We start from the raw sequence: 17,803 nt of genomic DNA, 5'->3' as shown, positions 1-17,803 counted from the left end.
ATAAGTGTAATAAAAATCAGCTAGCTGATTCTGTAGAAATCTATTTGAGTTTATATGTTGCTCACAGGACAATGGTTAAAAACTCCTGAGTCTGTAAGTAGAAGAAAGATGATGCTTGTTTAAGCAAAAATTGCATCATGATCTTATAAGACGAACTACAGGGTAATGGCCGAGGCTTTACCAGTACAACAGCGGTGTTACACATTACAGAATGAAAAATTAGAAAGATGGAGCACACAACCAAAGATGTTCAAGAAGGGTTATACTCAACCAGGTTATATGCAGTAGTAGATTGTTTCAAAAAATCTCTAAAGACATATAACAGCTTTTATAATTAGAATACTGTAGACGGGGCTGATCAGAAACTGGTACTTTAAGGCTGAAGTGAAATCTATACATGTATTGAGAAATTCAACTTTTTTGTTTCACAGTATGCCATACAGCTGGCAGATCTGCTGAAGTACATGGAGAACAGCCCCCTCGGGAGTCTTGGTTTGGGAGAAGTCAGGGCCCGCGACTTTGTATTAGTCGATCAGTGGATAAAGTTGGTGGATTTGGATGATATGTCCTTTGAGGAAAAGGTCTGTCAGGTGGAATCTGACTGTAAAATCACCGGTGTCAGCATGTACAGTACGTTTTTAGGCCTGGGCTAAGTATATTGTTATCAGAGATCAATCTAGACTTGATTCACTACCATTAATGGGAAGTTTCCCTACAGAAGAAAATTCCCCTGTTCTTTGAAATTCCCCCTATGTGCTTCAAAATTCCTGTCTTTCAACATGAAAAAAGCATTTTTTCTTCCAAATATTTCCCCTAAATGTTTTCTTTAAAACTCAACAGTTACAATGCTGAATTTTAAGCTTAAAATTGTTTATAAATTGAAATATACTACACACGTGTACATGTTAGACAAAACATTTATCTTTTACCTTTATGACGCTGGAGCCTTGTATCAACATTTCAATTTCCCCCAAATCTGAAAAAAGGTAGATTCCCCTAAAACCTAGATTGATCCCTGGCTATGTATTTCAGTGTTCAAGGATTTTTGTAGGATTTGTATGGTGAAATTATCAGACCTTAGAAAATCTGAATAGTTTAGCAAATTAACTGGTTGAAAATGCTCAATTTCAGGGTCAAAAATAGGGAGTTTCCCTACTTAATAGGGAGAGTTGACTCCTAAATAGGGAGAGTTGGTTCCTAAATAGGAAGAGTTGGCTCCTAAATGGGGAGAGTTGGCAAGTATGATATTCTTGTATCCAGATTTAGACATACCATATTTATCTGGTAATAAGCCCACCCATATTTATTGCAGTTGAGTAGAAATGCCAACTAATGTTATCTCATTGTCCTGTAAGAAATGCCAACTAATGTTATCTCATTGTCCTGTAAGAAATGCCAACTAATGTTATCTCATTGTCCTGTAAGAAATGCCAACTAATGTTATCTCATTGTCCTGTAAGAAATGCCAACTAATGTTATCTCATTGTCCTGTAAGAAATGCCAACTAATGTTATCTCATTGTCCTGTAAGAAATGCCAACTAATGTTATCTCATTGTCCTGTAAGAAATGCCAACTAATGTTATCTCATTGTCCTGTAAGAAATGCCAACTAATGTTATCTCATTGTCCTGTAAGAAATGCCAACTAATGTTATCTCATTGTCCTGTAAGAAATGCCAACTAATGTTATCTCATTGTCCTGTAAGAAATGCCAACTAATGTTATCTCATTGTCATCTAAGAAATGCCCCACTTAGAGTCATGCATTATGTGCTGGACCACAGAGTCTGGGCTAATGGCAGAATATATAAGGTAAAGAATTTACTGAAAATTTCATAAAACTCTCCAAACAGAGAAAGTCCAACGGAACAAGAAAATTAGTTGAGATGTTTCCTGTCTACCTTTTTGTAGTATTCTACACCGACACAAATGAGAAATATACGTATAACCTAGGAATGTCGTAAATTTAAAAAAAAAAAAAAAAAAAAAAAAACTTCTTTTATCTCCAGAAATTCCCTGTGAGAATGGACGCTGTGTCGGTAGAAATGCTAAACAGAATCTCAGAACTTTGGGTGTGGAGATGATAGAACAACTGCTGGTTAATCCACCGCCCCAAGAAAGTGATAAAGTATTCAAACTGAAGCAGAAGATACTGACTTTGGAAATTACAACTGCACAGCTGATGGAAGAACTCACTGAACTAAGACCAACAGCAGGTATGTATTCCTCATTAATACTGTAAGATCATTTCTTCAAGCTCTCGTTTTTCCCTGAAAAGTAAATTTCACAACATCTCTACAATGTGATTTTTTAAAATCTAGAATATTGATGCCATACTCAAGTTAATTTCTAGAAAGCATTTTTTTTTTTGAAAGATTTAAGAATAATTCTCAGAGTTGGCCTTAATAACAAGCAGTCGTCTGAATTTTACCTGCCCCTATACGCAGGTAATACATCTAAATATTCTTTGATGATTGAAAATTTGAATAAATGAAGATACTGTACACTTTCCATTGATACATGCGTCATTGAAATAGTTTCATATATCTTTTACTGTAACATTAGGAACGTTCATGTTTGAATTTTTAAACCATTAATTTGCAAATTATAAATATTCATGTTAAAATGCTGAGGCGTTGTATATTCCGTCTTTGCGTATTGCAGAGTTATCTTCTCTTGGGATCAGGTATTGATTGTTACGTCATTGGTATGTGTGAGAAAATTACGTCGTTTTCTCAAAAATTGATGACGTTTCTCTCACAAACAAGTGACGTAACAATCAATACCTGCTCCCAAGAAAAGATAACTCTGCAATATGCAAAGACGGAATTTTTTATTGATGTTTTTAGTGTATTCATATACTAATGGTATATTCACACTAATGTAATTTATGAAACGCTAGCAAAATTTCCAAAAAATGTCCATATCATGAAAATTTCTAACATTTAAAGTAAAAGGTTCAGCACTAAGAATTATTGACATATAAATTTGTGTACGTCAGTAAAGGGAGATAACAAGGTAATGTCTTATGTTTGATTCTCTGTCAGTTAACGTCCAACATAAACAAAATGGTAAGTTTTTGTGAACATTTTGAACCATTTATAACCACCATGATTCAAGTTACTTAATTCATGACAAAAAAAATCCCCGTACAAAAGTCATTAGGTTTGAAAATATGACTTTGAAAATATGACTTTCAAGTTGGCAACTCGGAACAGATTGTATTTCATACAATAATTTTATTTACTATTGAATCAGATTTGAACCCCTGATACATGTACAGTGTTTTCTCCAGAAAGGAGATTGCTTACATCCCCCCCCCCCCCCCCCCCCCNTATTCTGCCTATTTCACACTACCAATGTCCCCCATTTTAGTTCAAGCCTGGAGAAAACACTGCATTTATATGATTCATATTTAATGCTTAAAAAAACTCATTTTAGAATCAAGATGATCACATCATCTTCATATGAATGAAAATAAATTCGCTTTTTGCAACAGCCCCGAAAAAATTTCAAATACAAATTTGAGAATTTATTTGATTATTTGATGTTATTGGAACTAAATACAATCTGATTAAAATCATATGTTACATGGCTTCGTTAACTTCGTACTACGCCTGAACATCTGAGTGTGCCGCGGTCAGGGTCACGTTCAGGTGACCTTTATATTTATAAATACTCATTAAATTTTGTCCAATTTCAAAAGGGCGCTCAGAGTTGTAACAAATATGGCGGACATTGATGAGAATGATGCGGAAGTTCTGAAGTTATTTGAGATTGATCGTCTGAAACCTGAACAGAAAAAGATATTCCAAGCTTTTTTAGAGAAGAAAGACTGTATGGCGTGTTGCCTACACAATTATTACCCAATGGGTACGTTTTCCTTGGCGTCGTAGAAACGTCAGTTCCCGCCGCCATATTTGTTTTGGAAAACTAATCTGTTCGATACCCCTCGCTATTTATCTATCAACCATGATATTCCGATTCGCTGGCAAACTTTTGCCAGCGCGCCTCTGATTGGTTCATCTAAAGGTCACTTGACCGTGACCCTGACCGCGGCACATTCAGATGTTCAGACGGAGACATGTAACAGATGATTTTAATCAGATTGAACTTAATAATGTTAATTTCTGCTCTTATGCATAACATTTGATAATAATTATGGACATTTAAAAAAAAAACATTGTCAGGTTTTCATGCGAAACAATATTGTTCTCATTTGAAGGATGGAAACTGTCTAGAATTAACTATAATTTGAATCTTTGTGAGGTTAGAAGTATTAATGTGGGTAAAATTGCAATGTTGGTATCTTTGATTTACAGATTTTTATTTAAAATGCACATTTACATTGAAAACCTGAATAGTACGGGAGTGAGTTCATAGCAAAATATGACCATGGTGACCATATAGCTCAGTTGGTAGGGTGTCCGTCTTGGTTATAGGGTCCTAGATTCAGTTTCTGTCCGACCTATTGATAAGAAAAAATCAAGTTTAAAACAGAATACTCCATCACTGTAAAATTCTACAAAAAGTGCCATTCTGTATCTGTATCCTTCAGATCCCTCCTACATAGGAGAACCTCCAGCTCCAGTGTCTGAAGTAGTAACTTATTTACACGACCTAGATAATTTGAGAGAGCAACTGGTGATAATGTAAACAGCGAGTTCATAGCATGCTCCACGGACTAGCTATATACAGTTAATAAGCACTATATACACAACATTAGCAGCATCCAAACAGGTATACTAAAGGCAGGTGGGTAAATGTCTATTTGAGATGTTGCACACTCAAATGGTAGATGCTGCAACAATGTTCAAAACATTGTACATTTTCTTCGTTGATGCACAGTCCTGTTTTGTATAAGGATTGTATGTGGTAAAGGGGTGACGGCTACTTAGTTCAGAAATTATTACAATCTCTCTGTTTGATTTTCCCCATATTTTGTTTACTTAATTAAATCTCGTTGAACATAGATTGTTTGTAATGTTTCACTTTCAATGATTTTGATTGCATTTTCCAGAGATCAACACTCTGCAGTTTTTGTATACAAATTTATTTATAAAATAAACGTTGATTTGAGAAGTTCTTACCAAAAGAAATGTTGATCTGTAATATAATGAACATTTTTCACATTCCTCAGAGCAGTTTCATCATTTTCCTGATAATGATGTATTAGCCCCCATGTACAGTGTACTATATACGCTGTCAGTTGGTGCATCACTTTGTCCTGGGTGTTCGTCATATACTTACCGATAGTCACCTTAAATTTTGTATGTACTCTTGTCGTGGCAAAGTGTCATGTAGTCCTGAAATTGGATTGAGTGCCTGTCATTTATAGAGTTATGGCCCTTTGTTCACCATGTGTCATTTTTACACAGGAATACCTCATATATTCTGTCTGTCGCCTGCAATTGCAATAGTATGTAGGAGAGTTCCTTTTGGGAAGGTGGCATGCTATATGCTGAAATCAGGGTACTATTTGCTATTTAGATTACTTGCAATATTTTCCTTGCTTATCAATAGAAAGTTGGATTTGAGATAAAAATAAAAACCAACATCTTTCCTCCTCTGATTGAAGCAATACACTTCTATGAAAACAAGACTGATTTATGTATATTATTTTTGTTGGTTGTTACTTATCATTTCGTTTTGTAATATGTGAAAAGGAGAATGTATAATAACGGAACCCAGAACTACTAACATCACAGTTATATGGGGTTTATAGGAGGTTGCACAGGGTCCGGGTGTCTGTCTAGACACAAGGTTGTTTAGACTACTTATGGTGATGTACTGCGTAGATTTCAATGAAACTTACGACATATCAGTTTACAAGTTTTAAACTATGTACCTTCATTGACATTTTTACTTTTATCAGTTAATTTATATTCGTTACATTTAATTAGTTTGATATGTTAATTAGAAAAAAAATTCAGACAAAGTGATTCCATAATCAAAACACTGATTTGATAAAATAACGTTGATTAAAATTTATCTGGAAAATTGTGGGCTCATCTGACTACAAATTCAATCATGATTAATTTTGACACATGATATTTTGTACCATAGGAAAATATCAACCATGGCCAATTTGAGAAGCTAATTTCCAAAAATGACATTTAAAGAGACATAGGAATTAACAGATAATTATGTTTTGAGGGTCCTTATCATATAGGTTCCTTTTCCGGGTTTCAGTTTTAGAAAATACAATCTGTATTATTTGTACCTGTGTGTTTTTGTGTGTGGGCTTACATTCTTAGATGATGTAGATGCAGCATCTTAAAGCTTTTTAACCCGACAAAACTGCTTGTCACATGACCAAGTCGATGACAGATGATCAAATTGTTGATCACATGATCAAATGATTCGTCACATGCTCAAATGGTTGATCACATGATCAAATGGTCGGTCATGTGATCAAATGAATGATCAAATGGTCGGTCACATGATCAAATGGTTGGTCACATGATCAAATGGTTGGTCACATGATCAAATGGTTAGTCACATGATCAGATGGTTGGTCACATGATCAAATATTTGGTCACATGGTTGGTCACATGATCAAATGGTTGGTCACATGATCAAATGGTCGGTCACATGTTCATATTGTTGGGCATATGAAAATATTATTCATTTGATTTAGACTTTGTTACAGTGTTATCTAAGACTATGATTGTGATGATATTTCTATATCTTACGAATCTTTCGAAATTTAAGGGTTTTGCTCTTAATACACATATCTTCTCCAACTGCTTGGAATATATCCTGACAAATTTGAAAGCAATGATGCACCACCTTGCAGGTGATACTAGATATAAATCAAAAGAACCCATAGTGATAAAATGGTGAAATTTACCAGCTTTGAAGTTAGGTATTGCCCTTCTGAATGTTTAAAGGACAGGTATCAGTCTATGTGATTAAAATTCATACCTGAAACCATTCAAATAGCTTTTGATTTGGTCATGACTTGTTCGAAGGGAATAGAGAAGATATGTTAGTTTGAAGTGGAGCCCTAGAACTTTGAACATTAGTACAACAAATCCAAAATGTCCTCTTTGGAAATGTTTTGGGCCGTTAATTGAATACTCAGATATATTTTTTAAAAGATAGTGAATCTTAGCTTTCTTGTACATTTGATCATGCTGAACTCATTTGACATGCTTGAAAAGGAGCTGACGGTAAATTCATAACAAATTCAAATTTCATCTTTTTCTTTTTGACTCTTAGTCATAATACTGAATTTGTTGATCCAACTTGAGAGCTGACCTGTAATTGCTTAAAACAATTGTTAATATAGTTAAACAGTAGCAGTATTTGCATGCCCTGCCTGACCGTGAGGGACCATAGTGTACATTATTCATGTCTGTTGCATTCTGTTACCTCCCATCCTGTCAAGTTCAAGAATACCTTGATTGAGTTCATGTTTTAGGGTTCCAAGGTCAAAGCAATGGTCAAGATTTCTATTTATAGAAATTTGTTAACTAATTAAATTGCAAACTGACATCACCCAAGCAACTCATTTTATGGACTTTTGATCAAATTTTATACAAAGGTCAAGTATGAGAATAAATGAGTATAATTACATATTTGGTCAGTAGCATGTTTAGATGAAAAGCTATCAAGTTTGTTTATGTGAATGACCTTGACCCACTGTAAAGGTCATATGGTCCAATGTGTATAAAGCTTTTAATGACCTTTCTCAATAAATGAACTGTCTAGGGTGTGGATATTTGAAAGAAGCTTGCTTGGATAAAGGGCTATATTGTGACTTAATGACCTTGTTATACTTTCAAGGTCACTTGGGTCAAATGTGTCCATCTTTGAACAGGTTCTTTGAATTACTTAGAGCCATAGATACTGATATTTTGCCTTAAGCTTTATTTTAGATCACTTTTAAGGTTATAAGTGTCGGATTAATACCAGGTGAGTGATGCAGGCCTATTGGGCCTCTTGTATTTATGTAGAATGACAATGTGGTTTCTCAAAACACTATTTGGTCCATACACCTAAGGTCACGATGAAGTCAAAGTAGTAGTCCACTTTAAGGTTACAAATGTGAGATGAATTCCTGGTGAAATATGCAGGCATATTGAGCCTCCTGTCAAATTGTATAGAGATGCTAGAGTTGCTGAATGTTGTTTACAATTTGAAGTTAATGAGAGTTAGACAAACATTATAGCCAGCCACCAAGAGTTTTGGGACTCTTTTCCTCCTATATATAACATTTATAGTACATCTAGAAAACTATATGCTTCCCTTGCAAATGTATTATTTCTGTCTCCTATCATGGTATTGAGATACATATGACCAGTATTATTAAGCAATCTGAATCCTTTTTGCTGTGTTTATAAATCCCATTTCAGTGTCCTGTAAGCAGTGACACACACAGTCCTTGTGTTGTATATAGGGTGGGTACTGCCCATTTCAGTGTCCTGTAAGCAGTGACACACACAGTCCTTGTATTGTATATAGGGTGGGTACTGCCCATTTCAGTGTCCTGTAAGCTGTGACACACACAGTCCTTGTGTTGTATATAGGATGGGTACTGCCCATTTCAGTGTCCTGTAAGCTGTGACACACACAGTCCTTGTGTTGTATATAGGATGTGTACTGCCCATTTCAGTGTCCTGTAAGCAGTGACACACACAGTCCTTGTGTTGTATATAGGATGGGTACTGCCCTTTTCTTGTGTTCTGCTTTACCTGGGTGGCAGTAGGCACTGGTTAGCTCTTTGTTAGTACAGTGTGACAAGGTGGAAAGTCATGCCACTGTGTCCTGGTTTTGACATTCAAGCACTTTGATTTGGCCGTGGAGTGGCGTCATCATCCTTTGACGCTGTGAGACCCTAGCTGTTGCAAGATCCCAAAACCCTTACCATACCAAACAAACCAAATCTACTTTAAAATGCAAGGGTTTCGATGCAGCCCTAAAACAAAATTGGGCAGCATATAGTCGCCGCTTTTTCAGTCTGTCGACTCGTCCATCCGATACCATTTTCCAGCCAATAACTTCTTACTCACTAAAGATAACTGAGAAAATTTTAGGGATTTATGTAGAACGGCAAAGTGGTTTGTCGCAACACTATTCGGTCCTTACACCTAAGGCCACGATGAGGTCAAAGGTCAGATTCATTATCCTGGCCATAACTTCTGACTCACTAAAGATAGCTTAAGGAAATTTTAGGGTATAGGTAGGATAGCAGGGCAGTGTGTCACATATTACATTTTGTGTCTGTTTGCTCAAGGTAAAGGTTACATTGAGGTCAAAGGTCAAATTCATAATCAGGACCATAATTTCTGACTTGCTGAAGATGGCTCAATAACATTTCAGGGATGTATACATATATGTAGGATGGCAAGGAGGTTTGCTGAGTACCACTATTGGGTCCATACACCCAAGGTCAAGGCCACATTGAAGTCAAAGGTCAAACTCCAGGATTTAACTTCTGCCTCACAGAAGAAAGGTCAATAAAATTCTAGGAATATAAGTAGGTCGGATATGGTGTGTGTTACATACCACTTTTGATTCCGTATGCCCAAAGTCAAGGTCACATTGAGGTCAGAGGTCAAATTCATTGTCTGGCGGTAACTTCTGACTTGAAGTAGATAAGAGGTTGTGTAAGAAATGTTTAAGTGTACATGTATATCACCATATCTATTTATTTTACTTATGCACATATAACATCCAGTAAGAAATATGCATGCCCACACCCACACACTTTATCCCAGTCGTTTCTGTGACCTTTTTCAGGAGCATAATCCATCAGTTTTACCTATTTATTTATTGAATTTTACCTCGTTTTAAAACAAACAGTCTATACAAATATGCACATCCTTATTTATAACCTTTTCTGATAATCCAATAAAGAGCATGAAGGGTAATGGTTACAATATGAGACTTACTGTGGGGCCTTAACCTGAGACTTACTGTGGGGCCTTAACCTGAGACTTACTGTGGGCCCTTAACCTGAGACTTACTGTGGGGCCTTAACCTGAGACTTACTTTGGGGCCTTAACCTATCATTTTAAACATATCATTAGAACTTTGTTTCACTGCCAGTGGTATTTTTGTAAATTTGAGAACTTCTCTAATAGGGGAAAAGTAATCATAATGTTTTACATGTTTATGGTAGTGAAACGTTTCTGAAAAATTGCTAGAATCCATCTTTAAAATGAGAAATAGTGTTATCCTGTGATAATTGTTTTCCCGCTGCTATGGTTAATGAAGTGATAATGATATTATTGTTTGGTAATACCATGCTGGCCAGATCATTCCTTTAGGATAGTGTGTGATCTGCTTTGTATAAAGTACTAATGCTGAAATGGTTTTGCTATAACTTGACAAATGTGGATAAATTTCTAGATGTTTGACTTTGTGATACCATTGTATACTTGACTAGCAGCAGAGCTAATTGCTCAAATAATAAACAATGTTTGGGCAGGACTAGGTAAATTTTTTCATGGGCAATTATTTGTATTAAAAAAGTTACCAGTAAATATTTGTATCAGATGATGAAGATATACAAATAGGTATTTAAAAGATGAACATGAACATATACCTGACTGGGTGGAGCTAACAGTGAGGTTGACACCTGCTGGGTGGAGCTAATAGTGAGATTGACACCTAAGTGGGTGGAGCTAATAGTGAGATTGACACCTAGCTGGGTGGAGCTAATAGTGAGATTGACACTTAACTGGGTGGAGCTAAAGTGAGATTGACACCTGATTTGGTAGAGCTAATAGTGAGATTGACACCTAAGTGGGTGGAGCTAAAGGTGAGATTGACACCTAACTGGGTGGAGTTAATAGTGAGATTGACACCTAAGTGGGTGGAGCTAAGTAAATAGTGAGATTGACACCTAACTGGGTAGAGCTAATAGTGAGATTGACACTTAAGTGGGTGGAGCTATGTAAATAGTGAGATTGACACCTAACTGGGTGGAGCTAATAGTGAGATTGACACCTAAGTGGGTGGAGCTAATAGTGAGATTGACACCTGACTGGGTGGAGCTAATAGGTAATCCATTGTTCAACATTTTTTTCCAAAACGAATGCTTTTTTAGTAGTTCAACAGAAAAATGTATGTCATCTCTTATGAAATTGAAAAGCCACCACCTTTGAACTTTTGTCTGTGAAATTTTAAATATTATCAAATGAATACAAACGCAAAAGTGTTGTTTAGATTAATTCCTTGTGAGTGTGGGAAAATAAGTACAATTCTAATTCAGAACAACTACTTTCAGCTTTTTAAAGTCTGAGATACACTAAAGATTTAAACTACTAGTGAATTCTGTGATTTGATGATGTAAAGTTGATTGTTTAAATAAGATTTTTTTTCTCATTTTTGTCTTTAGAAAAGTTTGATTCATCAAAATGGAGAGCGGTAGTAAAACCCAAAGCTCCTATTCAGCCTGTTGTCAACCAGCAGGATATGGACAGCTGGCGACGCAAGGAAGAAATAATGGCAAACAAAGTTTTGCCTAATTTTGGCAAGGTAAGTCTGCCTAACTGTGTCAAGGTAAGTTTTCGTACCTATAGAAATAGGTCTGCCTAACTGTGGCAAGGTAAGTTTTTCCTCATTATAGATACACTTATAGGTCTGCCTAACTGTAGTAAAGTAGCTTGTCTAACTGTGCCAAGTTATTGTGTCACTAAATGTGGTGAATTGAGCCTAAAGTAAAGAAAGAAAGGGACAATGACAAAGTTATAAATGACAAGGTGATGCAATGCCTTACTGTTAAGGTTTGTCCCTGGTGGGATACTAGATAGGTGAATCTACTTGAGGTTTACCTAAGAATTGTAAAGTGTGATTTTAGTCACTTTAATGGATTATGTATGCCAAATAAAAAATAATCAAGAAAATGTTCATGGCATTTGTTGATTATAAAAAATTGTATACAAAGAATAGTAAAAAATCTCATTTCATGTCAATGTCATTAGTGATCAGGCTTACCTCATTTTTGTATCATAGCTAGTGTTCAGGGGTCTTTGTAATCACTCTGTATCATAGCTAGCAAAACCGTTCAGGGGCCTTTGTAATCACTCTGTATAATAGCTAGCAAAAACATTCAGGGGTCTTTGTAATCCCTCTGTATCATAGCTAGCAAAAACGTTCAGGGGTCTTTGTAATCACTCTGTATCATAGCTAGCAAAAATGTTCAAAAGGGGTCTTTGTAATCACTCTGTATCATAGCTAGCAAAAACGTTCACTTACTTGGGATCCTTCCTTTAAAAAAGGCTAGCATTATTACTATTCATGTATTGACAAATTTGTGATCCTGAATTTTGTTCAAATATAGGAGGAGACCCAACACGATTATATACGAATGTCTGAATCTAACTTCCCTGGAATGAACGACTACACATGTTCAGCATCGCGTGTGGCATGGGGATGTGTCATCACGGTACGGAGCCTTGCCCAAGCGAAGGCGACATGTGACGCCGACCCAGTCTGTAAAGCGTTTGTTGTCTTCACCTCTAACCCAGACATTGCCAGTGAGTAGTTGTTATAATTGCTGTTTTACCTCTAACCCAGACATTGCCAGTGAGTAGTTGTTATAATCGCTGTTTTACCTCTAACCCAGACATTGTCAGTGAGTAGTTGTTATAATCGCTGTTTTACCTCTAACCCAGACATCGCCTGTTTCCCATTTTTTTCGGCAAATGTTGAAATGATAGTCGTTTCGTTCCCCAAACACACCCTCCATCCTGACCCATTTTGATTTAGGAAATATACTGTGTAAAAAAAAATTTCCTTCCAGTTGATCATTCGCCCTAGAAATGAAGTTTTGCCAAGTGTTGATTTATCCCTTCACATTTAAATACTATTGTTATCATGCAGCTTACTTATATTTGCTGTAATAATTATTTACCCTCATTACAGAAGATGAAACAGGCGAAAACTTGAACTGCAGTGAAGATTTCCCAGTATACATTAGCACTGTATATCAGGCACTTCAGTGTCAGTGTCTTAACTTTTCTCTAGAACTTAAAAAAAAAAAAAGCAGCAAACAAATCCGGAATTCTCCCTGGGAATGTACCTGACATTTAAGCCGCCTTTAAACAAAGTAAATGTCATAACTTACGTTTTTAGCCCACCATCATCTGATGGTGGGCTATTCAAATCACCCTGCGTCCGTGGTCCGTCGTCCGTCCGTCGTCCGTCCGTAAACAATTCTTGTTATCGGTATTTCTCAAGAAGTACCAGAGGGATCTTTCTCAAATTTTATATGCAGGTTCCCCTTGGTCCTTAGCTGTGCAGGGCAACTTTTGAGACTGATCGGATAAACAACATGGCCGACAGGCAGCCATCTTGGATTTTGATACTGAAAGTTTGTTATCGCTATTTCTCAAGAAGTACTAAAGGGATCTTTCTCAAATTTTAAATGTAGGTTCCCCTTGATCCCTCGTTGTGTATGTTATATTTTGAGTCTGATCATAAAAACAAAATGGATTAAAAGAAGAACTATTCAGATCTTTCTCATATTGCAATGATCGATTCTATTTCTTTCACATTAAGTACTGTACTAGTAAATATGTGAAATGACAAACTCACTTTCAAGGTTGGCTTTCATACATGTCAGTATTAAATTTAGATCAAAAGTTACCTCAAGGTGCATTTACTGTTAACATGACTTGATCAAACAGATTAGAGGAAAGAAGAGAAAAGATCGAACTGACAAAGAACTATTGAAGATGGGACAAAGGTGGGCGCCAAGATCCCTCTGGGATCTCTTGTATTATCTTAATAAGCGCCCCTTCAGTCACTCTCTGGGTACTAATTACATCAAATATGGTAGTGGTATTTGTGTACAATGGATTGTTACGAAACAAACTGACGATGATCTTCCACTCTTTATTGGAAAGTTCATTTCACTCTGAAATTTTCCTATGTATGCCTCAGCACATGAAAATATCTAGTGCCACAAATTTGCTTGTGAGTCTTATGAAATGATCCTGAGAAAAAACAATGATATAAAAAGATAAAATTTGAATGTTATATTTCAAGGATATTACAGTAAGTGTTGTATCTGTTTTAGCTTTAATGACGATGGTAGCGAAAAATTCAGGCACTTCAAAACCAGAACGAAACGCTGGAGCAACACTGTTCATCAAGTCGTCTGAGACTGTGAGAGGAGGGGCGGTCGTAGGAAAGCCTGCACTTGCTTTCATTAATCCTCCTTCTCACCAGACAAAGACTACCAAAGAAACACCTGTAGAATGCCTCAAACACACCTTGAACCTCACTGCTGACGCTAGGGTGGCACGGGAGAGGAGACTGATGGCACACCTGGGGCTGAAAGGTAATCAAGGTCATAAGTTCAATGTTTTAGAGCTTCATGGAAACAACACTGGATCTGGTGTACAGGATTTGAATCCTGTAACGGAAGCATATCATTAAATGAAGAACATTGTAATTTGTAACATTAAATTAAAGTAATAAAAAGTCTGTAAAAAATGCACGAAAAATGTGCTTGTCATCAAAAATAAAAACAATTTTAAAACCAAAATTTGGGATAGGTACATGTGAAATTTTCTTTCTAGATTTTAATAAAATTGAAAATGAAGAAGACAGTATAGCTTAGTTGTATTCAATCTGACTTTGTCCTTGACCTTGACTGAACTTGAACTTTGCAGGATTTAGTGACAGTGACTGGGAGGCTAAGATGCTCACCCAGAAAATCATTAAAGCTCACAACATGCGAACAGTCAAGATTGGTTCAAACATTGGAGGAAAAGTGTTGGTTGACCTGCAGGGCATGCAAACAGAGAAACAGTTCCTTCGCGGCGTCTTCCTGGCTGAGTCAGGACCATTTCAGTACCATATAGCTCACATGATCGCCTTTAGACTTGACCGTATCCTTGGAGTAAGACTTTTGTTTCTGAGCTTACAGCACTATTCTTAATTTGCTGTTAGGGTATAATGATTGAAAGTTCCTAACTTTAATTGATTATTAGCTCACCTGGCACGAAGTTTAAAAACTTTTAAACATCTTCTTCTCAATAACCAAAATGCCCAGGGAGTTGATATGTGGCCAGTAGCATGCTTGGGTGACGGGCTACCAAGTTTGTTCAAATGAATTACCTTCAATTATATTCAAGGTCACAGGGGTCAATTGTATTAAAAAACCTTTAAACAACTTCTTCTGAATAACCAAAATGCTCAGGGTGATGATATTTGGCCAGTAGCATGCTGAGATGAAGTGCTACAAAGTTTGTTCAAATGAATGACCTTCACCCATATTCAAGGTCACAGGGGTCAAATATGTTAAAAACTTTGAACAACTTCTTCTCAATAACCAAATGGCCTTGGGTGATGATATTTGGCCATTAGCAAGCTGAGATGAAGTGCTACAAAGGTTGTTCAAGTGAATGACCTTCACCCATATTCAGGGTCACAGGGGTCAAATATGTTTAAAACTTTAAACAACTTCTTCTGAATAACCAAATTGCCCAGGCTAATGATATTTGGCCAGTAGCATGCTGAGATAAAGGGCTACAAAGTTTGTTCAAATGCATGACCTTCACCCATATTCAAGGTCACAGGGGTCAAATATGTTTAAAAAACTTTAAACAACTTCTTCTGAATAACCAAATTGCCCAGGCTAATGATATTTGGCCAGTAGCATGCTGAGATAAAGGGCTACAAAGTTTGTTCAAATAAATGACCTTCACCCATATTCAAGGTCACAGGGGTCAAATATGTTAAAAACTTTAAACAACTTCTTCTGAATAACCAAAATGCCCTGGGTGATGATATTTAGTCAGTAGCATACTAGGATCAAGGGCTACCAAGTTTGTTTAAATGTATGACCTTGAATCATATTCAAGGTCACAAGGAGCAAATATGTTTAAAATATTTCAACAACTTGTTCTGAATAACCAAAAGGCTCAGGATGTTGATATTTAGTTAGTAGCATATGCTGGGATCAAGGACTACTATGTTTGTTAAAGTGAATGACTTTGACTTATATTCAAGGTCACAGGGGTCAAATTTGTTTAAAATCTTTAAACAACCTCTTATGAATAACCATGGGTCCCAGGATGTTTATACTTTGCAAGTTGCATCCTGAGATGAAAGGCTATACAATGTGTTCAACATAATGACTTTGTTCGACTTTCAATCACAGGGGTGAAATGTTCCAAAAATAAATAACAGGGTCTTTTGAATGAATTTTAATCATAAATACTGATATTTTGCCTGTAGCTTTATTTTAGATCACTTTTAAGGTTACAAGTGTGAGTTTTATACCAGGTGAGCGATGCAGGCCCATTGGGCCTCTTGTTCTTTAACCCATTAACACCTAATCACCCTTTTGGACTGCTCCATATCAATTGATATCATAGTCCATTGTTATAATACAGGGATGAATAAGGGTATTATCACTATTTCACCTATATTTATAAATGGTTAAGATGTTAACCTGACACAAGATTTGATTCCTGTTTAAGTTAAAGTTGTCAAAACATTTTGATGAATAAATAAAACGATGTTCCTCAATATCAAGTGTAAATGCATTTAAAATTTTTTTTTACCAGAAAATGATTTTTATATAGGTTAATGATATTGTCACCCAGGTACAAAATAATAATCTCTTCATACTGACTTGGCTAGGGAGAACTTCTCTTTAGCTCATTCAGTAGTGTAATACTAGTAAACCAGAGGTCACAGGTTCAAACCCCTAGTGGAGGCATTGATGAAATAATGTCCTCTGTTAACTTGGTGCTCAATGCGGGTACCATTTGTCGTTCGGAGTTGGTTGTTCATCAACGAAAGACAAGTTGATTGTAGACCTGATATTTTAATCAGCAAAAATTTGAAGAAAAAAAAATTCAAAGACAAAATACACCGATCTGGAACAGACCGAAACAACTAACTCATACCAAATAGATTCACGCCCTTCGGTCGCATACTCAAGCAAACATGCATAGCACTTTCTGACCAGGCCTCCTACTGGCATTACGTACTGCATACCCTCACAGGCATGACAATAAATGAGTAAACAGATACAGGATTGACATCCCGAGCTGGAATGACGATCTGAGGAGTGGACAAGGGTAGGAAGAAACGGGAAGGTCTGTGACACACATGTAGGACAACGGTCAGCATGTCCGTGATAGATGTCAAGGGTCAAGGGTCATGTCACAAATATAGGACATACGCTACACACACACACACACACACAGGTACATAGAACAACACAAATCATTGTGACATCACCACAACACGAGTACTGTAGACGATAACATAACACATTGGGTACAAAATGATTATGTTATAATGTTTAACATCCGATTCCAGCCAATAAATGATTGCATTTTTAACTGCTTTCACATCGCTTATTTATATATATATTAATTAAAGCATTTAAGATAAAGGTAACTTTGAAATAACTACCAAAATCAATTTAACATTGTATATCTGACATAATGTTGTTTTCTGTATTATTTTCTCAGCTGTACCACACTCCACCGTCCATGCTGTGGTCCCTGTCCAAGGGCAACCTTGAACTAGTCAAGGGAGACGATGCATGGAAAAATCTTGTGGATACACAGAAATCTGAATTCGGGTCATTAACTGGTAAATTAAAAAGTTTCCTGAATATTAAATTTCTTTTCTGAACTCTCAAATTTAGTTTTTAGGTCACCTGAGACAAAGTCTCAAGTGACGTATTGCGATCGCCTTTTGTCCGTCGTCGTCCGTCGTGCGTCCGTAAACAATTTACATTTTCGACTTCTTCTCCAAAACCCCTGAACCAATTTCAATGAAATTTTGCAGGGACCTTCCATGGACAAAGGTCAACAAAAA

General features: G+C 36.4%; 1 protein-coding gene across 3 annotated transcripts in view; it reads left to right on the top strand.

The window, feature by feature from the left end:
• Positions 1–17,803, top strand: part of LOC110460932 — a 30,993-nt gene that overhangs the window by 2,484 nt on the left and 10,706 nt on the right. For 2 of the 3 annotated variants that reach the window (XM_021514161.1, XM_021514160.1), the window contains exons 3-10: positions 432–630; positions 2,008–2,214; positions 3,046–3,069; positions 11,349–11,488; positions 12,294–12,489; positions 14,034–14,297; positions 14,632–14,861; positions 17,452–17,575. In XM_021514161.1, coding sequence (XP_021369836.1) covers positions 432–630; positions 2,008–2,214; positions 3,046–3,069; positions 11,349–11,488; positions 12,294–12,489; positions 14,034–14,297; positions 14,632–14,861; positions 17,452–17,575 — 1,384 coding nt within the window. The remainder of the gene's footprint in view (positions 1–431; positions 631–2,007; positions 2,215–3,045; positions 3,070–11,348; positions 11,489–12,293; positions 12,490–14,033; positions 14,298–14,631; positions 14,862–17,451; positions 17,576–17,803) is intronic. The other variant, XM_021514162.1, reaches the window with a different exon arrangement.

The sequence above is a fragment of the Mizuhopecten yessoensis genome, unplaced genomic scaffold (assembly GCF_002113885.1).
Source record: "Mizuhopecten yessoensis strain PY_sf001 unplaced genomic scaffold, ASM211388v2 scaffold10523, whole genome shotgun sequence".
NCBI lineage: Eukaryota > Metazoa > Mollusca > Bivalvia > Pectinida > Pectinidae > Mizuhopecten > Mizuhopecten yessoensis.
Note: the sequence above shows the minus strand (reverse complement) of the source record. Positions and strands in the feature narration are given on the sequence as shown.